Genomic DNA, 27901 nt, shown 5'->3' on the forward strand with positions numbered 1-27901 from the left:
TTCAGGAGTAAAAACTGTTATTAGAGCTGTAAGAGTCTTGGGCCTTGGCAACCTTAACAAACTAGGTTGGGCTACTCATTCTCAACAGGCCAATTAAAAAGACAAAGTTGAAGTGAAAAAAAAAAAAAAGAGCAGAGATATTTTAATTAAGGTGGCCACATTGGAAAGAACAGTGACGTCTAGTGACATTCTCTACTCCAAGTCTATCTCCAGGGTTCTGACAAGTGGTTTAGTTTAAGCTTACATAGAAGACAAGAGGTATGCCTAACTAAGCAGTCCTTTGTCAAGGTGTGGTCCCAGCCATCATCGGTTCATTTCCAGTTTCTCTGGTAATGTAGTCTGACAAGTTTTCGGAACTGTGAAATGTCTTTCCTGGAGTCAAGTTCCCCTGTTGACTGCCATCTGTGCCCTAGTCTTCTCCTTCTCCCAACATGAGACTGCCAGGGAAACTGCGACCTCTGGAGAGTCCAGTGTTTTAATAGTCTGATTACAAACGGTCATCCATCAGGGTCTCTAGAGTATCTTTAATCCAGCCAGGATGGTTAGAGGGCCGAGATTGGAAGGGCTATACCTACCGGCAGCGAGACAGCTCATGCTTACTTCCGCATGCCAGAGGATGAGCTGGCTGAAGTCGGAAATGTCCCGCCAGAAGGCAGGATTCCTGTGGCCGCAGCTTGGCCGCAGCTAAACCGCCATTGGCAAGTGGCAAGCGGAAGTTCTCCGAGGACACCAATTCTCCTTGCAACCCTTTAAGTCCCACCCCTCTGGTCTAGGCGGCGTCTCCGTGGCGACATGCTGCGATGTGCGGCTGCGCAAGAGTGACGGGGCTCGGGCGAGTGGGAGGGGGTGTTTTGGTTCTCGCCGCTCGCCGTCCTTTCCAGACCTGGCTGTCGGAAAGCTGCTCGGTCCTGCTTTGCCTTCCCCTTCCCTTCCCTTTCCCGACCCGGATTTTCCCTCCTTCCCTTTACGCGCCTTTCTTTGATCGGCTGCCGCCCGGGGTCCGGGCCATTTTCCGGGCCGGGCGCACGAAAGCGCGCGGCCCCGGGCCCGGTATATGATCCGCCGCCCTGCCGCCCCTCGCTTCCTCCGCCCCATGTGGCTGCGGGGCCACGGCGGCGCTGCCCACGATGGCCCGGAAAGCAGTTAGCAGGAAGCGGAAAGCGCCTGCCTCGCCTGGAGCCGGGAGCGACGCTCAGGGCCCGCAGGTGAGGGCTTACAGGCCTGGGATGGCCAGAACCCCAACAGAGGCGTAGGGAGTGCCAGCTGGGGCCGGGAACCAGGGGCCAGGGCGGGACAAGAGCCGGGGTCCGGGACTGTAGAGCCGTGGCCGGTCCTTCTGCAGTTTACTGGCGTGCAGGCGGGCCGGAAGGGTGAAGAGCCAAAAGGAAACTCCAACATGACGCCTTCCGCTGGAAGTCTGCAGCTGGGGATAGAGCTGGAGAAGCCAGGACCTCCTGGGTCCTGCAGGAAACTGAATTCAGGGGCAATCTGGGAAGAGACCGAAGTCAGCCTTCCGCTGACACCGTGAATGTGGGCTGATTGTCTCTTATCAAGGAAACAATCTTCCAAGCTAGATGCTGGTTCTTTTAGACACCTAGAAGAAATACCAGGTGTCATCTCTGTACTGCCCCCTTTGGAGAGGAGAGCCTCTCGGACTTGGGATTCCGACGCTGGTTACTCTTCCTTTGCACCCCGTTGGTATTTGAGTTTTCGAATTCTAAAACTGCCCGCAGCGCAAGTCGCGCGATGTCAGATGAGCGGCCATTGACCACATCCCTGGAAGACACGGGATCCCACGCTGGCACTTTGAATACCCTTTATGCTCTACGGGGAGCACAGGCGGAGAGGGAGAAGGGGGCTGGGTAGAAATGCAGCCCAGGTGGGTTCGGTAATCTGGGCCTCATTACCTTCCCTGTCAAGGACACCTGAGTATATAGGGTTTCTGAGTCCTCCACTTTCCTCAAAGGTCTGGGAAACGTTTCATCGTGTCTACCCATTTTCTAAGTAGGATTCACTGTGAGAATCGTTTTTCAGTGCAAGACGAGTTGAGCTGTACTTTCTGGGTTGTGAATCTTCTGTTACATTTTTGGTTGTGTAAATCCTGAAGGACGAGTTCTCGGTTCTTCTTCTCTAATACAGTGGGATTTCTTGTCTTCGAGGAAAGTGGCCAAACCTCTGATTTCTGATGTTGATTTCCACAGTTTGGCTGGGATCACTCTCTGCACAAACGGAAAAGGCTCCCCCCGGTGAAGAGATCCTTAGTGTACTACCTGAAGAACCGGGAGGTCCGGCTGCAGAATGGAACCAACTACTCGCGGGTGTTACATGGTTACGCAGCACAGCAACTTCCCAGTCTCCTGAAGGAGAGAGAATTTCACCTTGGGACCCTTAATAAAGTGTTTGCTTCTCAGTGGTTGAATCATAGGCAAGTGGTGTGTGGCACAAAATGCAACACGGTAAGTGTCAGGAGGACTTTTCTCTTGGATCTGAGGTGCGTGGTTTTACCTGCTCTAGAGCCTTTCGAGCGCATCGTCCCCATCTGTTTACATTTCCTTTTATATAAGCAGATTTGGAATCTGTTAAGAAATTTTTCATGGGCTGGAGAGATGACTCCAGTGGTTAAAAGCACTGGCTGTTGTTGCAGAGGTCCTGAGTTCAATTCCCAGCAACCACATGGTGGCTCTCAACCATCCGTAGTGAGATCTGGCGCCCTCTTCTGGCATGTAGACGGAACACTGTATACATAATTAATAAATCTTTTTTTTTTTTTTTTTTAAAGACTTTTCAGTAGTAGTGTTAGGACAGAGAGGTGCTCAAGGAAGGAACAAACCCAGGTGTGGTTCTGGGCTCCTCAGGAGAAGTGCCCCCAGGAGTGCCTTACTCTCATCCTTTCCACCCGCCCATCCCCTTTTTCCTGCTCCTTTTCACACTTCTGCATCTTCTGATAATGTCAGAAGAACACGTGTCTTTAGGCCCCTGGCTCTGTGTCGGCTGCTGCTTCTGGTGTTTTGGCTTCATCTTTTAAGTAGGAGACCTCAAAGGAAGGACAGAAATCGATGCTCAGCGCACCACTCAGGGTACATGATAGTGACAACTTAGTTGCTGTGTACCAGCCTTTGACACACGTAGAAGTGTCTAGAACTTGACTGAAAGCAGAAATAAGGCAAATATTCTTTCTCATGTAATGGAATCCAAACATAGCGCCTGGACAGCTAGGCGGTAGAATTGTTTATGTTCCAGACAGGACTGTCCACTGAGACCCTGTCTCGAAAGAAACAAAAAGGGATGATATGAACAGTTTACTATGAGACAGACAGCGGTGGCGGTGCCCGCCTTTAGACGCTATAGAAATGGTTGATGCTACAAGAGACAGGGCTGGTGTTGGATAAATGATTCTGTCTAGCCCTCCCTCCATTTTAACTCGCCTAGTGTGACTAGACGGGTAATGTTGAATGGTGAGTAAATTGACTCTGGACCGAAACATACCTGGGGTTACTTAAAAGAGAGGTTACTCTACATCGAGAAAACCTTGGCCCAGTGAGCTTGTTCAGTGGAAAGATGCTTGCCGCCCAAGCCTGGCAACCTGAGTTTGATCCCCAGAACCGACATAAAGGGTGGAAGAAGAGAACTGATTCCATAAAGTTGATTTTTTTTCTGACCGCCACATGTCTGCCATGGTACACACCACACCCAACAACACAAACACATAATAACAAATTAAAAAAAAAAAAATCTTGGGTGCTCAGTGGGCAAAAGCTGCCAAGCCTGCCAACCCGAGTTTGACCCTCAAAACCCATGTGATGGGGCTGGAGAGATGGCTCGGGGGTAAGAACACTGATTGCTCTTCCAGAGGACCTGGGTTCAATTCCCAGCACTCACGTGGCAGCTCACACCTGTCTGTAATTCCAGTTCCAGGGGACCTGACACCCATGGCAAAAACACCAGTGCACATAAAAATAAAATAACCCATGTGATGGAAAGAGAACAAGCTACCGCAGGTGACTGCACACGGTTGCTGTGGCATGTGTGCCCATAGCCAAATATAAATACAAATTTAAAAAAGACAAAATCTATCAAATGCCTTAACTACGAGAAGTGTCTTTATAAAGACCACAGGCCAAATTTTAAACAATTTTGAGGAAGGAAATAATACTATGGTGGTTGGGGCCAAATTTTCACTTCTCCTTCTGTTAAAGGTTGTTTGTGTTACACATAACACTTTCAAAACTAGGTGCTGGTAGCAAGCCTGCACAAAACTTCCTTTTTCTGATTTCAGACGTGCCCCAGTGGTTTAGGAAACTTATTGTTGACACTTGGAGTAGGAAAAGTATCTTGTTTCTTTAACCCATTGACAATATTGAAGGTGAGCATATTGACTAATAATTGAATGTATTCTGGACTGGAAAGATGGCTCAGCAGTGAAGGGCACATGTAGGTTTGATTCCCAGCCCCACATGTGGCTCACAATCATCCAGGAGATCTGATGTTCTCTTATGGCCTCTGAGGGCACCAGGCACATGTGTGCTGTTCAGACATACATGCAGACAAAACACCCATTCATAACATAAGTTTTCTACAAAATTTGCTCTTAATACCTACTTCTGTTTTCCTAACTTAAAAGTCTATTTTAGCCAGGCAGTGGTGGCGCAGGCCTTTAATCCTAGCACTCAGGAGGCAGCGGCAGGCAGATCTGTGTGAGTTCAAGGCCAGCCTGATGTACAGAGTGAGTTCCAGGACAGCCAGAGTTACACAAAGAAACCCTGTCTCAAAAAATCAAAAACAATTTTCATTTTTTAAAATTTCATGTGTATTTCATGTGGGTGCTGCGTTTGCCACAATGAGCACGTGGAGGTCACAGTTTACAGATGTTGGTTCTCTCCTTCCACCACGTGGGCTCCAGGAATGGGTCTCAGCCTACTGAGCTCAGTCCCCTCCTAACTTCATCCATCCTTTGCCTGTTCTCTTCCCTTTCGATGTTTGCCCTGGTTGTCCTGGAACTCGGTGTAGACCAAGCTAGCCTTGACCTCACAGAGATGTGCCTGCTTCTGCCTCCCCAATCCTGGGATCACAGTTGTGTGTAATCACTCCTGATTCCTAACTTAGACTTACTACCTCTGTCTTCCTATCTTCATGACTTAAAGTGCTTGGAAGTAGTGGAGGCTGTCTCATGTAGGCCAGGTTGGCATCTCTTTTACTGTATAGCCAAGGCTGACCTTGAAAATCCCAGTCCCCTAGCTCCTCTCTGATAACTGTTGGGATTGTACACAGGTCCTACCACACTTGGCTGTTTTCTTTTTTTCATTTTTATGTGTATGGGGACTTTGCCTGTATGTATGTCTGTGTGCCGTGTGTGCGGAGTACTTGAGGAAGTGGGTATTGGGTCCCCTGGAACTGTAGTTAACAGATTAGCCGTCATGTGGGTGCTGGGAACCAAACGGGGTCCTGTGGAAGAGCAGCCAGTGCTCCAGAACCAGTTGCCTTTTCTTTTGGTGGTGGTTGTTATTTGTTTTGGGGGGTAGGGGACAGGGTTTCTCTGTAGCTCTGGGTGTCCTGAAACTTTGTAGACCAGGCTGGACTTGAACTCAGAGATCTGCCTTCCTCTGCCTCCTGAGTACTGAGATTAAAGGCATGCACCGCCATGTCAGGCTGTTTTCTTTTTATAGTGTTATTTATTTCTTTGCTCAGCTTCTAGAACCAAAGCAGGGAACCAAGAACAGTGTTCTCCCCGCCCCACCCCCTTGACTTTGTGACATTTGGCAAATGCTTCCTACTTTAGTATTTCGTTATGTTGGGGGTAGGGTGGGTTGCAACCTGATCTTATGTAGCCAAAGCCTGCCTTGAACTCCTGAGCCTCTTGCCTCTCCCTCCCAGCTGTCCTTGGTTTTGTTTCTGTAAAACAGTAATAGCATTATCTGGTCTGCCAGTCCTCTGGAGACTAGCTGGGTGAGACCCTAGCACTTGAGGCTGAGGTGGGTGGGTCTATTGAGTTTCATGACAGCCAGAGCTACATAGTGAGACCCTGCTTTAAAAAGAAAAGAAAACTATGATCTGTGAGGGAGGTTTCGATTCCAGTATGGCAAGCTTCAGGTATCTAAAGAGAGTTGGAATGGGTTGTAAAGTCTGACCATCGAGGATTTTACTTTATAGGGGTATGGGAGACATGGGGAGAATATGGTTAAGATACTGCTTCAGGGAGAGCAAAATCCAAGAGGAATTGCCATGAGTTTTACTATGAGAGAGAATAGACTAAATCCAAATGATGAGGGAGAGGCTAGAGAGAGAGATGGAAGACGTTATCTCAGGTAGAATCTGAGATAATGTGCTTTTATCAATTAGTCGATGTTAAGGAGAAGGTAAGTTTGTATTGGGAGTTACTAATTTATAAATTTATGAAATAAAGACACCTTTGGTTTCAGTCTCATAACATTTTCTTAAAATTTCAAAATTTATTGTGTATATAAATTTTCTGGGCAAGATGTGGGATAGTTCCTAGTTTTCCTGTGATTTTTTTTCCCCCCCAAAAGGTGAGTGCTATTGAGCCAAAATGATGAAGGACCTTTGATCTTTAAAAGAGGAGCTCCACGCAGCCTTGGAGGGGACATCTGTGTTTACCAGGCAGGAGCCTGGAGAGTACACAGAGTACAAACAGGAGGAGGGTGGGGAGAGCAGGCGGTTTAAAGGGAAGGGTCTGATGTGCAGTTAGAGGCGTTTTGTTTATTTAGAAAGGTTTTTGCTGGTAGGCTTTTTTTTTTTGAGACAAGATCTCATACAGTCTAGGGTGGCCTTGAACTCCTGGTGTTAGGGTTGCCTCCTGGCTCTAGCTCTCAAGTGCTGGGATTACTGGCATGGATCACCCCATGTGGAGCTAGCTAGGTTTTGAGATGGGGTTTCTTTCCTTCCCTGTAGACGAGGTTGGCTTCTAACTGAAAGTGGTTCTCCTGTAAGGCACCATCCCTGGCAGAGATATTTCAGTTAGAGAGGAATTCATTTCTTATCGCGATGCCCTCTAGCCAAAAACTACCAGGGAGCCAAGTAGTAGAACAAGTGAGATAAACTCACTATAGTTAGGGATAACCTGTTCCATAGGAGGGAGGGCCTCCCTGTAAGAGGGTGTCGGAAAGAACTTGGAAAGGATTTGCGTTGGGTGGTTGAGAGGAAGTCTTAAGGACTCTGCTCTGGATGGGATGCTGTTAGGAAGTGAGGGTGAGTTCCTTGTACACCTTGTCTAGAAGGAAGGTAAAGCTGCTGCTGATGAAGCAGCCGCTCGTATTCACCAGGGTAAGGACGTGTTTCATCTGCTTGTGGCTTTGACAATAGTCGTGTTTGATCTCTGTTCAGAGATGATTAGAGAACAGCCTGTTCTGATGCTGATGAACACCAAGTCCTGGCCAAAGTGTCAGGCTCACTTTGGTGTTCAGGCTGCTTTTTCTTTCTCAGCGTCTCCTAAAGTCATGGCCGTAGATGTACTGTTGAGTTCACAGATGGACTTGTGGTCATGAAGTATACAAGTTAATTGCTGCAACTGCTTGTCAGATAGGAGGGAGAACTTTGAGGCAGCCCAGTTTTGGAGGTAGGATGGTTAAGCATCAGGGTTGAGAAAGTAGCTGTAATATTAATGATTTCTGAGATTATCTTCTCAGAGTAACCAAAATCGTAAAAGCATAACATAGTAGTTACCATTGACACATGAAGCAAATAGCACACTTAGTTTTCCATGGCCAGATATCCAGATATTCAGTGTGTGTGTCTGTCTGTCTGTCTTGTTGTGTTTTTGAGACTTCATTGTGTAGCTATGGGTAGCTTGAACTTGCTGAGTAGATCATGCCTCTGTCTCTTGAGTGCTGATGTTGAAGGCATGTGTACCAGTGGGATACAGTCTTTTAGAGAAGGATTTATTGGCCAGATGCAGCCGTGCCAGCCTATAATCCCAACTACCCCAGAGACTATGTGAGGGAAGAAGATCAAAAGGTTTCAGCCTGCGGAGCTAGAGAGATGGCTCAGTGGTTAAGAGCATTTGCCTGCTTTTATAAAAAGTTTATGGCTAGATCAATTGGTAGTGTGCCTTCCTGTCATTCAGGAGACACTGGACTTCTTAGAACTATATTCCCAGCACTTCTGAAAACTATATATGGCGTTGCACATTTATTATAATCCCAGTATTAGGGAGGTAGAGCAGGAGCATCTGGAATTCAAGGCTGTCCTTGACTACATAGCAAATCTGAGGCCAATCTAGATGACATAAGACCCTATCATTAAATAAAAATAGGGGCTGGAAAGATGGTTCAGTGGTCAAGAGCCCTGACTGCTCTTCCAGAGGACCGGAGTTCAATTCCCAGCACCCACATGGCAGCCCACACTTGTCTATAACTCCAAGATCTGACACCCTCACACACAGATACATGCAGGCAAAACACCAATGCCTATAAAATAAAGATAAATTATTAAAAAAATAATAAAAATAAGGCCAAGCAGTGGTGTCCCACACCTTTAATACCAGCACTTGAGAGACAGAGGCAGGTGGATCTCTGAGTTCGAGGCCAGCCTAGTCTACCAAGTGAGTTTCAGGACTGCCAATGCTACACAGAGAAACCAGTCTTTAAAAAAAAAAAAAACAGAAAAATAAAAAATAGAACTTCAGTGTTCCTGAGCTGCAGTATGAGTTTCGGGAAGTTAGTGAGACCTTGTCTCAAGATAAAGTGTAAGGGCAGTTGGGATCACTGAGTAGGTAAAATACATGCTGTGCAAGCAGAAACAAGTGAGATGTTGCCTCAACAAGGTGAAGATGAGCTAACTTCCTAATGTTGTCTCTGACCTCTGCATGTGCAGCTGTGGCACGCGTGTGTCATTACACTCACTCACACACTCTCTCTCACATAACCATGTAAAGAGAGCTGGAGCTAGGGCTGGGTAGTAAAATGCAAGGCCTTAGGGTCAGTCCCCCGGCATTAGAGAGGAGGGTGGGTGGAGATGGAGCAATTGAGGGCAGGGCCACTTGTTGGAGTGGCTGTGGAGGGGCAGGGTGGGTGTGGTGGTAGCTCAAGGGTGCTTGCCTAGTGCAGTGCAGTACCCTGGTTTAGATCCTAATACCACCCTGACTGCCCCCAAAATGGTGGCACATCTGTAATCCCAGCTATTCAGGAGGTGAGGTAGAAGGTTCTCCAAGAGAAAGCCTGGGTGGTAGGGACTCCATATCTCAAAACATTTCAAAAATAATTGTATTGGGCTTAGCTACCAGGCATATATCTTTTTTTTTTGTTAGTTTGTTTTGTTTTTTGAGACAGAGTTTCTCTGTGTAGCTTTGCGCCTTTCCTGGAACAAACTCTGTAGCCCAGGCTGGCCTCGAACTCACAGAGATCCACCTGGCTCTGCCTCCCAAGTGCTGGGATTAGAGGCATGGGCCACCACCGCCCGTTTTAGGCACATATCCTTATCCCCCACCACACAGAGGGCTAATCGCAGTACTATCAGGTGAACAAATTTTGTAGTTAGGAGAGAAACTTGCTAATTATCTGCCTCCGCTCCCTCTTTAATCCCAGAATGGGTGGTTTCCTTATTTTTAGGACTAATTTTGTTTTTGTTTTGTTGACAGGGTCTTGGGGTCTCAATAAGTAGTCTTGGGTATGCTTGAACTTGATATACAAAACAGGCTAGCTTAGAACTCAGAGATGTGCCTGCTTCTGCCTTTCTAATGTTGGGATTAAAGTGTGTGCTACCACTTCCAGCCAACTTCATTTTGATTGTTTTGTTTTTGTTTTTCAAGACAGGGTTTCTCTGTGTAGCTCTACTGTCCTGGAACTCACAGTGATCCGCCTGCCTCTGTTTCCCGAGTGTTGGGATTAGCAGACAATTTGATTTTATTGGGAGGATATTTAGGTTGGTAAATTATTTCTTTGTGTATATTTGAATGTTTCTGGTTGGAAATAATTGTGGCAATATTTTATACTCCCTAAGGTTCTGTGCAAAGTTGATCCGTGCATAAGGCTTTAGGAAGAACAGGGGTTAAGAATGAATTTATGCCTCTTATGTGTGGTGATAGTAGACTTGTTTCTTCCTGTTTCGTCTTTTGGAAAGCGTTGCTTGAATGAGATTTGGGCCTGTTTAATGTAGTGCTTTGCTCTTTTTAGGCTGTTCTCTGTATGCAAGGAAGCGAATGATATTCCCGTATTCCCCAGCCTGTGCTGGGCATATAGCTCAGTAACACTCTGCCTAGCATGATGAGGTCCTGGTTTCTTCCTCAGCTCTGTAGAAAAGCAAGGTAGGGTCTGAGCATGGGGAGCAGGAGGGAGGAGACAAGACGTTATTTAGGGCAGCTTTCTTCCTTTGGGATATTGATGATTCCTTTGTTGTCCAGGACTGTGCCTCATTGAAGGAGATTTCAGACCCGGGCTCTGCTCTGTGGAGGCCAGAAATCACTTTTTCTGTCTCCACATCTCCAGTTACTATAATGATTAAATGCGTGTAAACTCATCGATACACTACCACACATGTTTAAGCACTTGTACTTCCAGTTGATAAATAACACCTGCATAATTGGATGTGATCTGAGCCCTTTATTTCAGGAGCAGTTTATTTGTGGTTTCAGTGAACAGAGAAGGAACATGTCACCCCTTTTGGTGCTCAGCTTTATCCAAGCTGGATCTTTGGTAGGCATTATAGTCAGTACCGGGATTACGGGTGTGTACCACCATGCCAGCTGGACATTTTTCTGTTCAAATCCCAGTGTGGTTGATGAGAGGTTGGGGTGGGGGATAGCTGCTCCGTGGCCAAGCATGCACTTACTGTGCCTGACACACACCAGAAATGAAAAGAGAGTGGGCGCTTAGACGAATAAGAGTTTGTCCTGGTGACATCCATGAGTATTACTTCCCTTCCTAAATCTGAAGTGCAGGACTGCTTTTTCCAGTTCTAAAAGATAAGAGAAACTATATGGATTGTCAGGATTCTTTATATTAAACCATACTTCTCAGACCTTTCGCTGAAATACCCCTAGACTGCTCAGTCAATATGTGGACAGTACTGGGCCAGTGTGGAATCCTTGGAGTTCTAAAATAATCTTTAAAATATTGTAAACCAGGCAGTGGGGGTGCACACCTTTAATCCCAGAACACAGGAGGCAGAGGCAGGCCGATCTCTGTGAGTTCCAGGATAGCCCGGTCTACAGAACTAATTCCAGGACATCCAGGGATACACAGTGAAACCCTGTCTCGAAAAATTATTGTATATTTTGCTCTATTATGTATGTATATATGTTTGCCATTGTATTAATAAAAAAAATACCTTGTTTTGGGGAGTGTAGCTCAGGAAAGTTCATGAGACTCAGGGTTCAATCCTCTGCAACACACACCCTCTAAATACTGTATTGGGGTGTGGAAGTCTTCTGTCATCTACTGATTAAATGAGTGCTCCCAGATGAGGTACTAGTTTCTTGTAGAAACCAAAGCACCAAATACATATACATGCCACCATGCCCAACTTTTGATCTTACATTTCTATTATAAAAAATTTGGACACAGCATATATTTTGAAGAACAGGGAATTTATTCATTAAGTGCTAGTTTATCTGTGCAGTAAAGTACTTTGTAGCCATGAAAATCTGTGTAGAAAGCTGGGAATAGTGGCATGCACCTACATTTGTCACACTGGGGAGGTAGAATCAGGAGTTCAGGGTGGTCTGCTGCTGAATGGCAAGTTTGAGGCCAAGAGGCTACATGAGACCCTCTTTCAAAAAAGAGACAACAAACAGTAAGTAATGTGACCAGCACCTGTTGGTACAGGCTTGTAATCCCAGCACTCAGGAGCTAGAGACAGGCAGCTCTCTCTGAGTTTGAGGCCAACCTAGTTTATATACTGAGTTCTGGATAGCCACGGCTACATAGTGAGACCTTTTTTTTTTTTTTTTTTTTTTTTTTTTTTGTTTCTTTCTGGTTTTTCTTTTTGGTTTTTCAAGACAGGGTTTCTCTGTGTAGCTTTGCGCCTTTCGTGGAACTCACTTGGTAGCCCAGACTGGCCTCGAACTCACAGAGATCCGCCTGGCTCTGCCTCCCGAGTGCTGGGATTAAAGGCGTGCGCCACCACCGCCCGGCTCTTTCTGGTTTTTCTTTAGTGAGATTTTTTTTCTTTCTGGTTTTTCTTTTTTTCTTTTTTTCCCCCCTCCTTTTTAAAAAAGATTATTTATTATGTATACAGTGCTCTGCTTGCATGTGTGCCTGCACTCCAGAAGAGGGCATCAGATCTCATTACAGGTGGTTGTGAACCATCATGTGGGTGCTGGGAATGGAACTCAGGACCTCTGGAAGAGCACCCAATGCTCTTAACCTCTGAGCCATCTCTCCAGCCCCTTTTTTCCCAGTTTTTCAGGACAAGGTTTCTCTGTGTAGCCCTGGCCTGGGCAGGGGATAAAAGGACTCAGAGATCCACCTGCCTCTGCCTCCCAAGTGCTGGGATCAAAGGATTAAAAGCATGTACCACCACCACCTGGCTGAGACTCCTTGTTTAAAAAAAAAAAAAAACAGACAAAACAAAATCAAAGCTAGCCTGGCTATAGAGTAAGTTCAAGGCCAGCTCTGGACAGTGTAATTGTCTGAGGACACTCCACCCTCCCCCAAAAATGTATAGAAATACCATGAAGCCCTGGTTCAGATTCTGAACAGGCATACACAAAAGAAGTATGGTGAGCCAGCATGATGCTTGAGCAGGTGAAGGCACTTGGCATCAAGTTTGACCTGAGTTTAATCCCTGGGACTCGCTGGTCGAAGGAAAGAGCTAACTTCTGCAGGTCGTCATGTGACCTCCATAGGCATGCCATGTTACCTGTGTGTGTGCATGCATGCGCAGACAGGCAAACATGAGCACAGATAAATATGCAGTGTATGACTGGGAGGGATTATCTTGGTCAGGTTAATTGAGGTGGAAAGACCCATGTTAATCATCTGTGCCTCCTGACCATGAGTGCAGTGTGACCAGCTGCCACAAGCTCCTGCTGCCATGATGTTGCTATCAGGATAAGACAGGACCTTGGAACAGTGAGCCGGAGAGCCCCTTCCTTGAGCTGCTCTTGTCGGGTGGTTTCTTGCAGTGAGCCAGATGACTCATCCAGCCGTTGGCCTTCTTGGCACACTGACTGTGTTGTTTCTTTCTCTCTCCTTTGTTCTTTCTACCTGTAATCATTTCTCCTCTTCTTTAATGTCAGTATCAAGACCTCTATTTGTTTACATTGGTGGGTGTGGAGATGAGAGGAAAACATTTGAGAGAATTGATTCTCTCCTTGCACCACATGGCTGTCGGGAATCCAACTCAGGGTGTCTGCCTTGGAGTAGGTGTCTTCACGCACTGAGCCCTCCCTGGCCCAGTGTGGTTTGTCTTAATGTCTGGGAAACCGGCTACCTTTGCTCTCCTCTCTATGTTAAATTCCATTCTGGAAATGGATACTGTGTTTCTAGTAATTGTGTAAGGTTCCCTTCCCTGTGGAAAACCATTGTCCTGCGGGTGCATTTATGTGTCCTCCGCACCCCGCCCACATGCATGGCTTACTAATCTTACGTCTGTCTCAGTAACAACCTGTGCTTGCTCTTCCTGCTGTCTGAGAAGGGAAGATTCAGGGAGCCAGAGCCTGAGGCTTTCCTCGCTGCGCTACCAGTGTCTGGTACTGGTCCCAGTAGGTTAGTGTGGAACAGCCGCACTTGAGTGTGTAACAGGGATCTGCATTGAAGCTTCTGCACTTGTGAGTGTGGAAAGCAATTCTGTGCCAGTTCCTCACATCCCTGTGCTCCTCTGGGAAGAGGCAGGATGGTCAGTCCTGCACGAGGTTCTTGGCCATCCCGCTGTAAGTTCAAGGGTGAAGATAGAGATGAGATTTTGATTTTCTGAGCCCTCCGTTCCTAGCCACCTCAGTTTTCACCAGTTTTTAAGCCTTAAGGCTTAAAAGGCTGTACAACTACTTAATAAAATAATTATATACTCAATTTTAAGGTTTCTTTTACTTAATCGTGTGTGTGTGTGTGTGTGTGTGTGTGTGTGTGTGTGTGTGTGTGTGTGTGAATGAATATGTGCATGTTAATGAAGATGCCTTTGTAGGCCAGAGGAGTTAGATTCCCCTAGAGCTGTAATTACGGTGTTTGGGAGCCACCTTACATGGGTGGTAGGAACCAGATGGGTCCTTTGCAGTACCTGTTAGCCACTGGGTCCTCTCGCTAGCCCCTTGTTCTTTGAGATAGGCTGTCTTGTAGCCCAGGCTACCTCACAATTCTGTTCCTCCTGCACAGTACTGAGATTCTAGGTGTGTGCCACTCTACAGTGGTGCCGAATGTTTGAGGTGCCAATAGAAAGATTGAAGAGCCAGCAAGAAGGCCGAGCGGCAGCCGGGTGATGATGGCGCACGCTTTTAATCCCAGCACTCGGGAGGCAGAGGCAGGCGGATCTCTGTGAGTTCGAGGCCAGCCTGGTCTCCAAAGCGAGTTCCAGGAAAGGCCCAAAGCTACACAGAGAAACCCTGTCTCGAAAAACCAAAAAAAAAAAATAATAATAATAATAAAGAAGGCCGAGCGGGTAAGGGTATTTGCTTCTCAGGGTGAAGACAGATGTGTTCAATCCTTGGACCTCCCCTAACCCCCCTCAATGGCTTTTTTTTTTTTTCTTTGTTTGTTTGGTTTTGGTTTTGGTTGTTTCTGTTGTCAAGGCAGGGTCTCTCTGTGCAGCCTTGGCTGTCCTGGAACTCACTCTGTAGACCAGGCTGGCCTACAAAGATCCACCTGCCTCTGCCTCCTGAGTACTGGGTTAGAGGCGTGCACCACCACTGCCAGGCTAGACACCCCCAGAGTGGAAGGAGAGAACCCCATGTTAAGCTTGGACAAAATTTAATACTTTCTTCTTTTTCTTTTTCCTTTCTTTTCTTTCTTTCTTTTTTTTTTTTTTTTAAGTCTACAGCACCTGGTATTCTTAGGTGGTCTCCCATCCAAGTACTAACCAGGCCCAACCCTGCTTAGCTTATGAGATCAGAGGAGATCAGGTGCATTCAGGGTGGTTTGACCGTAGACAGAATCTGTTTCTAATTTGTTGATGTAAAATGTTAAACTTTCCCAGCACTCGGGAGGCAGAGCCAGGGGGATCTCTGTGAGTTCGAGGCCAGCCTGGGCTACAGAGCGAGATCCAGGATAGGTACCAAAACTACACGGAGAAACCCTGTCTCGAAAAACAAAACAAAAAAATGTTAAACTTTAATATTAAGTCATTTTAAGTTATTTCATGTTCCATTTGACTAATGGCCTTAGCTATGCCATTAATAATTCCAAGTGTCCTGCTGTGTTTGGCAAATGGATCTCTGTGAGCCTCAAGGCCAGATGGGTCTACATAGTGAGTTCCAGGCCAGTCAGGGCTACACAGTGAGACCTTGTTTCAAAACAGAAAACAGCAGTGAAACTCCCCAGAGTTTGCTATAGAGGAGACCCTTAATTGAACAAATGAGTGTTTGTACTCAGTGTTGACCACACTCAATAGCAACTGTGTTTTGTGTGCCTCTTTTCTCTTGCAGCTTTTCGTAGTGGATGTCCAGACAGGCCAGATCACCAAGATTCCCATTCTGAAAGACCGGGAACCTGGAGGTGTGTCTCAGCAGGGCTGTGGTATCCATGCAATAGAGCTGAATCCTTCTAGAACACTCCTAGCCACTGGAGGAGACAACCCAAACAGTCTTGCCATCTATCGACTGCCTACATTAGATCCTGTGTGTGTGGGTGACGTAAGTTTTTCCATTGGTCCTCATTAGAACTAACCTTGTTTTAAAACATGGATCCTCTCCTAACCTAGAAAGGGGTGGTTTTTCCTGACTTGGGGGTGAGGGCTAGAACAGAGAGCAGAATGGAGATTGGGATTCCATAGGTAAGAGCTAGGACATGTGTTTGATAGAAGGGCTGTTTTTAATTCACAGGGTCCACGTATCTCCCATTGCCCTGTCAGAAAATAAATGTACCAATTCATCTATAGTCAGGCATTGTTTTTTGCTCCAGGAGCATAGCAGTGAATAAAATTAATAAAGCCCTTGCCTTTAGTACAGTGCTGAGTGTGACCTGTGAACCAGTGTGTGTATCATACAAGTCAGTAACATGTAGTGTGACATACACCATAGAGGAGTAGCAGCGAGTGTGACCTGTGAACCAGTGTGTGTATCATACAAGTCAGTAACATGTAGTGTGACATACACCATAGAGGAGTAGCAGCGAGTGTGACCTGTGAACCAGTGTATGTATCATACAAGTCATTAACATGTAGTGTGACATACACCATAGAGGAGTAGCAGCGAGTGTGACCTGTGAACCAGTGTGTGTATCATACAAGTCATTAACATGTAGTGTGACATACACCATAGAGGAGTAGCAGCGAGTGTGACCTGTGAACCAGTGTGTGTATCATACAAGTCAGTAACATGTAGTGTGACATACACCGTAGAGGAGTAGCAGCAGGCTAAAGGGATGGGTGTAGCGGGAAGATGCTGTTTCAGAGGGAGGCAGAGAGAGCTTTAGTGAGAAGACATGAACAAGGAGAGAGACTTAAAGGAAGCGTGGGCAGCGCCATGGGAGTGTTCCAGGCGAAGAGAAGACTGAGGTAGAAAGCTGGAAGCTGTGTCCTCTGGACATTTTGTTTGTTTGATTTTGGGTTTTGGTATTTTGAGTCAGGTTCTCTAAGTAGCCCTGGCTGTCCTTGAGCTCCTTGTGTAGACCAGGCTGGCCTCGAACTCACTGAGATCCTCCTGCCTCTGCTTCCCAGTGCTGGGATTAAAGGTGTGCGCCCCTTTTTGAATTCTTGTCTGCAGGAGTGCCAGTTTTCTTCTGCCTTTGATTCTTCCCAGATATTCTGAGCTCTTACACTACAGGTTAAGAGCATTAGAGGCCGTGTTTTTGTTGTTTGTTGTTTTACATTTATTTGTGTGGGGGGGTGCACATGCTGGTGCACACGTGGATCTGTGTGTGGGTACACATGGGAATGTGTGTGGGTACACATGCTGGTGCACACGTGGATCTGTGTGTGGGTGCACATGCTGGCACACATGTGGAGACCAGAGGACACTGAGAAGTACTGCAGTACTCCCTTCCTTCGCTGTGGGTTTTGGGGATCAAACTCAGGTCCTCAGACTTGGCAGCACCTCACTTGCCAAGCTGCTTTGCTGGCCCTGTTTTGTTCTACGGCACGGTCTCCATATGTGCTCATGCTGTCCTGGAACTTGGGGTCCTCTGCCTCAACTTCCTAAATTACAGGCCTGTGCAACCATGCCCTTTTGTACTTAAATGTTTTACAAGATATTTCCAGTCTGACCTGTATGCTTTTTAGGAGAATTCATTATGCTCCTTATTTTACTAATCTTTTGTTATTGTTGTTTTCCTCTCTGTTCATGTCACTTACCCTCTAAGGATGGACACAAGGATTGGATCTTTTCCATTGCATGGATCAACGATACTATGGCAGTGTCTGGTAAAGTTGCCCTCCTTTAGGAAGATTTGATGTGGAAAAAGAGGAAGTTTAAAAATTATAGTAGTGTGGGCCGGGCGGTGGTGGCGCACGCCTTTAATCCCAGCACTCGGGAAGCAGAGCCAGGCGGATCTCTGTGAGTTTGAGACCAGCCTGGGCTACCAAGTGAGTTCCAGGAAAAGGCGCAAAGCTACACAGAGAAACCCTGTCTCGAAAAACAAACAAACAAACAAACAAACAAACAAAAATTATAGTAGTGTGATAGAAAATAACCTACTAACACTAACAGGGGCCGGTGTAACCAAGGCTGGTGTAGAACTCATACGTGGTCTAGACTGATCTTGAACTTGCAGCATTCCCTTTGTCTAAGCCTCCTTTCTGCTGATCCTGTAGGATTGACCCACCGTACCCAGCTTAGGGGACTGTTTTCCTCAATCCACCTTAAGTGTTTTAGATTAAGTAATTGGGTGGGTGGGTTCGCTCATGCCTTGGCACACATGGGACCCAAGGGTGACTCTCAGCTCTTAGTTCTCTCCTCCTTCCCAGAACTTGGGAGGTGAAAGCAGGAAGATCAGGAGTTCGTGAACCAGCTTGGGCTATGTTAACACCCAGTCTCAAAGATTAAAAACTAGGAACAGAGGGCTGGACATGGCTCAGCGGTTAAGAGCATGGGCTGCTCTTCCAGAGGTTCTGAGTTCAATTATCAGAATCCACATGGTAGTTCACAATCGTCTGTAATGAGATCCATTGCCCTCTTCTGGCATGTAGGCACGTATGTGGATAGAGTGCTCATATGTACTTTAAAGTACATAAATAAATCTTAAAAAATAGGAAGAGAGAGAGAAGAGTGGACGACAGAAACATAAGCAAATAAATATCTTTGTGTATGGGCTTTAATGTTGTGAATTGTTTCTAATGGGAATATAAATGTTCAGTGTTGCTGTGGATGACTTTTTTTTTTCCCCTGGAGCTGAGGACCGAACCCAGGGCCTTGTGCTTGCTAGGCAAGCGCTCTACCACTGAGCTAAATCCCCAACCCCAACATTTTATTTTGTTGGAGAATCAGGAACAGGTTCAGAGAAAAGTCCTCTTTGAATGTGTGAGGCTGGGGATGAACTCAGCACTGGGCAGGGGTAAAGAAAAGAAAGCTGCTTGTTCATTATTGTTTACTAAGGAAAATAATTAATAGGTTTTGTTTGACTTATGACATTTAAAATTGAATTTAGGAGCCAAGCATAGTGGCGCACACCTTTAATCCCAGCACTCCTGGGGCAGAGGCAGGCCGATCTCTGTGAGTTTGAGGCCAGCCTGGTCTACATAGAGAGGCCCAGGAGAGCTAGAGGGTCAGGGTCAGAGATCCTGCCTTAAAATAAATAAATAAATAATAAATAAATAGATAGATATTAATAAATAAACATAGATAGATGAACAGACCTCAAGTCCTTGTGCTCAAGCAACTATTCTACTTCTGAGTTACATTCCCAGCACAAAAACAACCATCTCAGGGCTGGAGGGATGGCTCAGTCATTAAGAGTACTGGCTGAGCTGGGCGGTGGTGGCACGTGCCTTTAATCCCAGCACTCGGGAGGCAGAGGCAGGTGGATCTCTGTGAGTTCAAGGCCAGCCTGGTGTCCAAAGTGGGTTCCAGGAAAGACGCAAAGCTACACAGAGAAACCCTGTCTCGAAGAATCCCCCCCCCCCCAAAAAAAAAAAAAAAAGAGCACTGGCTGCTCTTCCAGAGGACCCAGGTTCAATTCCCAGCCTCACATGGCACTGATATCTGTCTGTAACTCCAGTTCTAGGGCTTCTGATACCCTTACACAGACATACATGCAGGCAAAACACCAATGATCATAACATTAAAAAACCAACAACAAAAAACCCAGCCATCGAGGCTGGAGAGATGACTCAGAGGTTAAGAGCACTGGCTGCTCTTCCAGAGGTCCTGAGTTCAATTCCCAGCAACCACATGGTGGCTCACAACCATCTGTAATGAGATCTGGTGCCCTCTTCTGGCCTGCAGGGATGTGTGTGGGCAGAACATTGTATGCATAATAAATAAATAAATCTTTAAAAAAAAAAAAAGGTGTGTACTACCACACTTTGCTACATTAAAAAAAAAAAAAAGCCATCTTTTTTCCCTTTCTTTGTTTTTTTATTTTTTAATGCCTGAGATGGTCTCCATAGCCCATGCTTAGCTCAGACTCACTATGTGGCTAAGGATGACATTGAACACCTGATCCAACTGCCTACCCTCCCAAGGGCTTAGATCATAGGTACATACCATCATACTAGGTTTTCTGTGATGCTGGAGATTGAACCTAGGATTTCCATGCATGCTAGACAAGTGCTCTATCAAGGTATATCTCCAGCTAAGAATTCATTCTTGGCCAGATGTGGTGGCGCACACCTTTAATTCCAGTACTCAGGGAGGCAGAGGCAGGTAGATCTCTTTAAATTGGTTGATGGACCTCCGTAAAATTGAATATAAAGAGATGTTTCTAGAGAAAGAAGTCTAGATGAAGAAATCTGAACTGAGTATGATGGCCCATGCTTGTAATCCCAGCACTCAGGATGCTGAGGAAAGAGTAATGCTACAAGTTTGAGGCCAGCCTAGGTTACAGAGTGAGATGTCTTAATGCATACCAGCCAAGTGATAATGGTGGCACACACAGGTGGCGGGCAGATCTCTGTGAGTCCAAGGCCAGCCTGGTCTACAGAGTGATTTCCAGGACAGCCAAGACTGCTTCACAGAGAAACCCTGTCTTGAAAAACAAACAACAAAACAAAACAAAGCATACTGCAATATTTGGGGTGGACCATGTAGCCAAGCTCTAGTGCCAGGCAGCTTGTTGAAAAGGCCCATGTAGTCTTCTGGGGGGTTTTCTCATGGAGGGTTAAATATATTTGACATCTGTCGATCTCCTTTGCTGCAGGTTCACGGGATGGTTCTATGGGACTCTGGGAGGTGACAGATGATGTATTGACCAAAAGCGATGCAAGACATAATGTGTCACCAGTCCCAGTGTATGCTCACATCACTCACAAGGCCTTAAAGGATATCCCCAAGGAGGATACAAACCCGGACAACTGCAAGGTGCGAGCCTTAGCCTTCAACAACAAGAACAAGGTATGAACTCACCAAGGGACCTCAGAAGCCTGCCCCTTCTGACTTTGTCTTGGGGGATCCTTTCTCCTCCAAGGCAATGCTTGCTGACTTGGCTTTAAACTCACAGGGCACCCTCTTTAGAGGCTAGGACTGCTGGTGAGAAGTTACAATGGACTGTGAAGCTTAAGCCTTTGTCTCTGCTGTGTTTGGCCGGGGTGACCATGTTTGTGGTCTGATTCGGTTTCCCTGAGACCACCCTACTCTGACACTGCCTCATTTGCATGTGCCTTCTCAGGTGCTCTAGTTTGGATTTGGTTTCCATACCTCTAAAAGCTGTCACTTGTTTTTAAGCTCCTCACTTTTCCCTGCTTCCTTTATCTTACACCTGCCCCTGAGTTTCACCTAAATCACTGTGCCAGATCTCCTCACAGTGGGGTTGTAAGCAGAATCTAAACTAGACCCAGGGCCCAGAAAGGAGACAGGCTTCTGCAAAATCTGAAAAAGGCCCCAACTGGACTCATTTTTTAAAACTTTTTCTTATGTATGTGAGTATTTTGCCTGCATCTGTGCATGGGTGTGTGCACACAAGGCCCTGACTTAATCTCGCACACCGGAGCTGAGAAAAATAGCCTTTGGCTTGTGAGCTCTGCTCTAATAGTCTTGAGGATATCAGGGGTCTCTGACATAGGAAGGACATTTTCACCCACAGATGTGTGTTCATGTGATTGTTAGAGACTACACTTGCTTTGCAGAGTTGAATATACTACCTGCTGCAGTCCGTGGGATGAGGTGAAAGCATCCTTGATGTAGTCTCCGGGACAGGTGTGGAAGACAAGAGAGCCCCACCCCTCAGGCTCCTCCCCTGCATATGTGGTACTTTGGTTTGCTGCAGAGCGTAGTATAACTTCCTCTTCATTGCTCTTGTAGGAGTTGGGAGCAGTATCACTGGATGGCTACTTTCATCTCTGGAAAGCTGAAAATACATTGTCTAAGGTGTGAACATGACTTGGTAATTTTATATGATAATTTATCATAGGTTTAAAATACTGTCATTCCTCTAGAGTCAGAGTGGATTTGTCCAAAACACCTTTTCTCCCAAGGTCTAAGAATAAACTTGCATAGTACATGAAGGTGTGAGTCTAGCATGCTTCTCTTGAGGAAAAGTCTGTATCTTTTACATTTACTTGTGAGGCATGATCTGTGTGTAGCCCAGTCTGGTCTTGTGATCTTCCCACTTCTAAAACAGCTCTCAAAGACTGGGAATACTGACAACCAGGCCATGCTTAAGCAGGAAAAGGCCTTTGTTTTGTTACGCTTTGAGACAGGGTTTCTGGGTGTAGCCCTGGCTGTCCTGGAACTTGCTCTGTAGACCAGGCTAGCCTCCAACTCAAAGAGATCTGTCTGCCTCTGCTTCCCGAGTACTGAAATTAAAGGCATATGATACCACCACCCAGCATCTAAATTTTTTTTTTAATTTTGTTTTTCTTTCTTAAAAGATTAGCTAACTAGGTAGCCTTGGCTTGTCTCAAACTCGGGATCTTCCCTCAGCTTTCCAGTGCCAGAATTACAGGAAAGTCTTAAAGAGACCCGAGATTGCAACAACACGGTTAAGGAGAAAACAGATTTATTAATAATACCTGCTAGCAACTTTTTTGTACAGTAGAGTGTTTATGTGGGTCATTAGTCCATGTCTTGTCTGTGCTGCTTACAATATTTGTAAGGAGCTTTTTCTAAAGAGAAAGCAAAGCTCTGGGAATTGACACAGCAGCTTTGCATTCCACTGCCCCTGCCTAGTGTCTTACATAACAGGCAGAGCCTGTAGATTTGCTAGTCCTCGGGGTCAAATAGGAAGGCTGACTCAGGCTCCCTGGGACGGAGTCAGTCCTATAGGTACGCTTTCTCTGGTGTACAGTTCCCATTGCTTGGGAAACTGGCCGAGCGTAGTCAGAAATGCGTCCCTTTATCGGAAGAGCAACAGGGTGAGAGTTAGGTGAGAGTGGTGGCCTGGAATCACTCCTGGAAATAAACTATAGTTCTTGGCTTTTCCTGGCCTTCTAGTTATTTAATTCCAGCCTTACCTTTCCCCCAGCCCACAAGTTACTTCATTTACTTGGTTTTGTCCCTGGCTTAGGTAGGTAATTTGTGTATAAAGGAAGCACACAGAGGTAAGAGCACAAGAATGAATGCCCATTTATGCTAGTTATGGATGTACCTCTTTTCAGCTCCTTTCCACCAAATTGCCATATTGTCGAGAGAATGTATGTCTGGCCTATGGTAGTGAATGGTCAGTGTATGCAGTGGGCTCTCAAGCGCATGTCTCCTTCTTGGATCCACGGCAGCCATCATACAACGTCAAGTCTGTCTGCTCCAGGGAGCGAGGCAGTGGTAAGTCCCTGTGTGTTCCTTCAGGCTTAACCACTACATTGCAAATGGGTTTTCCCTTTTGTTTCTTCTTTGACTTCCAAACAAGAATAGTAATCTGTGTGTAGCATGTACAAGTATTTGGTGACAGAAGAGAGGAACTTACTTACCTGCATGTGGCAACAGAATGTCCAGGCTGAAGAAGCCTTTGGTATGAACCACCGTGAGGAGATAAGCTTTTAGCACTAGTTCCTTGGGAAGTTTTTGCTGGGGCCCTGCCTGAGCTAAAAGTCTTACGTACTGACCTGGTAGAAGGAGTTAAGGAGTATGAGGTCACTTTTGGATGTGATGATAAGTACGTAGTGTAAGGTACAGATACACCTCAAGAAGCTGAAGAAAGTATGGGTTTTAGTTCTGTCAGTGGGTCCTAGGTCTTAGCATCTAACACTGGATTGTGGCTAGGAACCAGACCCAGGGCTCTGTGCTTGTTTGAACTGCTCTGCCTCTGAGCTGTACCCGTAGCCCCCAGCTGCTGTTCACACAGGATATTCTAGAACCATCACTTCTTTTCTTTAGTGGAAGAGACCCGTGCTGGTACTACACTAACAGTTCAGAATACTTCCTTCCTGAGAACTCACTTCTTCCCACCAAGAATCCTGTGGAGAGCAGATGAGAAAAGTTAACAGTTAAGACGACTTACTGCTCTTCCAGAGAACCTGAGTTCAGGTTCCAGCACTCGCATTGAATGGCTCACAGCTTCCTATGACATCAGCTCCATGGGATCTGTCATCCTCTTCTGGCTTCCATGGCCAGCAGCACTCCTGTGTACACACACACAGAGTACACAGTACACAGTGATTTTTAAAAACACAGAAGCTGAAGCGGTGGTGCACACTTTTTTTTTAATGTGCATTGGTGTTTTGCCTGCATGTATATCTGTGTAAGGGTGTCAGATAAGAACCTCTGGAACTGGAGTTACAGTTTTGAGCAACCATATGGGTGCTGGGAATTAAACCTGGGTCCTCTGAGAGAGCAGCCAGTGCTCTTGACTGCTGAGCCGTCTCTCCAGCCCCTGGTGCACACCTTTAATCCAGCATTTAGGAGGCAGAGTCAGGCCAAACTCCCTGAGCACTAGGCCAGCCTGGTCTACAGAGTGGGTTCCTGGACAGCCAGGGCTACACAGAGAAGCCCTGTCTCGAAAAACAAAAACAAACAAAAGGAACAGTGGGGGTTACAGTTTAGCCTCTTTTTCAAACAGTGTTGTTTCTGTGTAGATATTACGAAAGCGGTTTTGGTTTTGTTTATTGTTGGAGAAGGTGGGTGCCATGATGCTGATTGGAAGTCAGAGAACAGTTTGAGGGAGTTGTTTCTCTCCTTCCATGGGAGTTATAGGAATCAAACTTAGGTGGTCAGCCTTGACACCCTCTCACCAACGCTAGGATCTATTTGCAAGTAGTTAAGATGTATAAATTTAGACTAGAGGACAGTGGATATAATGAAAGCTGGAGAAGGAATAGGGTGTAGCTGGAATAGCATACAATGAAAAGTTTTATTATTGTCATCATCATCATTATTATAACTGTTTTGTTTTTGAGACAAGGTCTCACATAGGTATCTTTGGCTACCTGGAATTTGCTGTGTCACAGGCTGGCCTTGAATTCACAGATCTGATTCCCTGCCCCTCCCCCTCCACAGTACTGGAATTAAAGGCATACACCACCATACCCAGCTTTGAAAGGATTTTGGTTACTATTCATGGAGGCAGCTTGCATGAGGAAATACTAGTTCACAAAGGTTCCTAGCTCCACACAGATGCCAAGAGGTACCTTTTGCCCTGTACTTACTTAGTCACAGATACAGCAGATGTATTTTCCCTTTGATCCAAAGTAGTTGGTAACTTGCCGTAAATAACATAATACCAAATCCTTCCTGTAGGGCCATGCTGGTAACAGGAAGATAATAGTGAGCTGTAGTATAAGTAACGTGATGGAGCAGAGCCAATAGTTAGGAGAGATGACTCCAGTGCTACTCAAGGGTATGGCATACAGAGAATGTCAGACACACGATCTTTGGCAGAAAACAACGTGGATATTCCCAGCAATGTGGCTTATTAGCAGAGCGTCCTGTTTAGACATTGGCACAGTACCATCTGATATTTGGGTCATACTGTCCCTGATTGCTCTGTGCTTTTCTTTCTCAGGGATCCGATCAGTGAGCTTCTATGAACACATTATCACTGTGGGCACAGGGCAGGGCTCCCTGCTCTTCTATGATATCCGAGCACAGAGATTTCTGGAAGAGAGGCTCTCAGCTTGTTATGGGTCCAAGCCCAGGCTGGCAGGGGAGAATCTAAAACTAACTACTGGCAAAGGCTGGCTGGTGAGTAAGCTCAACCCCAAGAGGACGGTTGCTTGCCGTGGAGGGGGCGTCTTCCCTCTGCCTCCCTCTTCACTTTTCGCTGTTGACATTCCTTAGAGCAGAGGAAAGCCCGTTCCCGACTTTGTGTTTGTGGCCGCGCATATTGGCCCTGGGGAAATGGAGGCCCAGTGGGTTGGTGGAAGTAAACGCTTGTCATCTCAGCACTCTGTAAACTGAAGGAAGATTGCAGAACAGAATGAAAGACGCAGTCAGATATGCTGATGCCTTAAGATTTTCTCCAAGTAACAGTGGCAGAAGGATAAGAACTTCCTGTTGCTGCCGCCAGCGAGTTATCATGAACAAGTTTGACTGCGGAAAGCTGAAGGTGAAGACTTTCAGCACAATAATTTTTTATCCTGTTTAGTTGGGAAAATGAGACCAGTTTCCATGAAAACCGATCGTGTGACATCAGGTCGTGGGTATAGAGCCCTCTCCTCTGGCAGAGACCGGAAGTCAGTCCTGTCCCTTCCTGTCCTTTCCTAGCGGTGCTAACAGTCTACTTCTCTTCCCACAGAATCATGATGAAACCTGGAGGAATTACTTTTCGGATATTGATTTCTTCCCCAACGCTGTTTACACCCACTGCTACGACTCGTCTGGAACGAAGCTCTTTGTGGCAGGAGGGCCCCTCCCTTCTGGGCTCCATGGAAACTATGCTGGACTGTGGAGTTAATGACAACTAACTTTCTCCCAAAATGCAGATTTACACTAACTTCCACCCTCGGTTTCCTGTCTTTTGATTCCCCCACTGTGGAAGCTTTTCTGTGTAGTTCAGACAGCAGTTTGCCAGTTCAGGCAGTCCCTAGGAGGAAGCTATGCGGAAACCCAAAAGGTGGGGCTTTTCTTTAGTTGCTTGGTGGTTTGTTGTTTTGGGGTTTTTGTTAGTTTGTTTGGTAGATATTTTTGTTGTTTCCCCTTTCAGTAATCAGAATGTATCCCCACCTTCTGCTTTCTCAACCAAACATTGTTACAAATCCCTGTTTTAATTTTTTCCTTAAGTGACACACCTCTCCTTTCTTTGGCTTCTTTACACTGAAATGACAAGGTCATTCTCACCCTTACTTCACTTGAGAGGTAGGGCCCCTTTATAATTATGTGGTAGCTGTCAGACTTTCTGTGAAAGTTTGGGAGCCTTGTGTGTGTGTGTGTGTGTGTGTGTGTGTGTGTGTGTGTGTGTGTGTGCGTGCGCGCGTGTGTGTGCGCGTGTGCCTGGTGGTACTGTCACTGATACTACTCGGAGTGAGGATTATCTGTATTAAAGTATTTATAAAAGAAACAACTTTACTCAGAGTCCAGTTTAGGACTAGCCTGTATCTTTTTTTAAAGTCTGACATTGTAGGAAGTGAAAACTTAGAGAAACAAATCCCACCAGGAAAACCCTTGGGTTAGAGTAGCAGCCTTGGGGGGTGGGGGGAGGCTTCATGCCAGGACTCCACAGTGACCCACCCCTGCCTGTCCTTCCCACCCATGTATCCCCAAGAAAGAATGCCTGTATATGTGTTACTTCCGCTTCCTAACCTCCTATCTGCTTAGCCCAGGTCACTTGGCTAAAACATCAGGTGCATCTCTGGGACTGTAGAAGGCTTCCTGGTAGAGTATCCTCTCCCCAGTCTCCTCCTGCCTCTGCTTGGGGTCTGATCTGGCCAAGAGCAGGAAGTCTGAAGCTCGGCATGGTGGCCATTCATAGTCCTATGACTTACAGGGAACTGTTCCATTCCTGGGGTTTTGCTGGTATTTTCTAACTGGGTTCTGTTCAGGAAGGTGTGATTTGTGGTGAGTGCTTTGTGTGGGGGCTGTCTGTTTTCTCAGTGCAGTGGAGCTTAGCATTGGAGGTCACGCTCCTGCTCTGTTGGCTCATCCCTGGGGTAGCAACAGGGTGGCTGTGATAGCCTCACTGCATGCAACAGCATCGATGGGATTCGTACTTGGCGTGTTCCTCTCTTGAACTATTTATATTTCGTCTGAGGCTTTTTAACTTGCAGGCAACTGAGCGTAAGCCAGTTGTTCTCTCCACACATCATGTCGGAAGGAACTTTTATCCGCCCTAGTCCTGCTGAGGCGTGCAGTGCTGGTCTGGCAGCACCCAGGCCTGAGAAATGAAGTCATCGTCCTGCATCCAGTTTCTCAGTCGCTCCCAGTTCTCCCAGTTTCTCTTTGTGTCAAGAGAGTGTCCTGATAATGGCAGGGACTGCTGGGGAAGGGAAGCGGCGGCCCACATGACAGTACACAGCATACGCCACAGGATTCAGAATCATCATCCTATAATCTACAGAAATAGGTGCTATGAACAGGAAATTAAGCAAAATGCTGGATGCTATGACTCTTTTGTCTTAATTTTTTTTCTATTATTAAACTACAGGCTGTAGATTTCTTAGTTCTCACAGAACTTGTCATTTTAAACTGACTTGTATATTTAAAAAAAACAAAAATCTTGAGTAGGATGCTTTGTGCCGTGGCCAGACCGTCTCCTGTGATGCATTTGTTTGAGATTTTCTGTTTTTAAAATGTAGCATTTGAATTTTTGCCAAGGAAAAATAAATACTATCCTAGTGCAGA

The 27901-nt window shown here is 46.1% G+C and overlaps 1 protein-coding gene and 1 non-coding gene across 2 annotated transcripts; one reads left to right on the forward strand and one right to left on the reverse strand.

Annotated features, from left to right (window-relative positions):
- Positions 1-164: 164 nt before the first annotated feature.
- On the forward strand, positions 165-27901 carry Dcaf12 (DDB1 and CUL4 associated factor 12). The gene is made up of 9 exons (XM_052716491.1): positions 165-1205; positions 2202-2456; positions 15527-15733; positions 17400-17460; positions 20394-20587; positions 21494-21559; positions 22789-22951; positions 25128-25306; positions 25860-27901. The coding sequence occupies exons 1-9, from the start codon at positions 1128-1130 to the stop codon at positions 26016-26018; spliced, it is 1362 nt and encodes a 453-aa protein (XP_052572451.1). The 5' UTR covers positions 165-1127; the 3' UTR covers positions 26019-27901.
- LOC128098113 (5S ribosomal RNA) lies at positions 14914-15032 on the reverse strand. The gene has a single exon (XR_008214138.1). It is a non-coding gene; the product is annotated as a 5S ribosomal RNA (ribosomal RNA).

Source organism: Peromyscus californicus, unplaced genomic scaffold (assembly GCF_007827085.1).
Source record: "Peromyscus californicus insignis strain IS unplaced genomic scaffold, ASM782708v3 Scaffold_5__1_contigs__length_169319896, whole genome shotgun sequence".
Taxonomy (NCBI): Eukaryota; Metazoa; Chordata; class Mammalia; order Rodentia; family Cricetidae; genus Peromyscus; species Peromyscus californicus.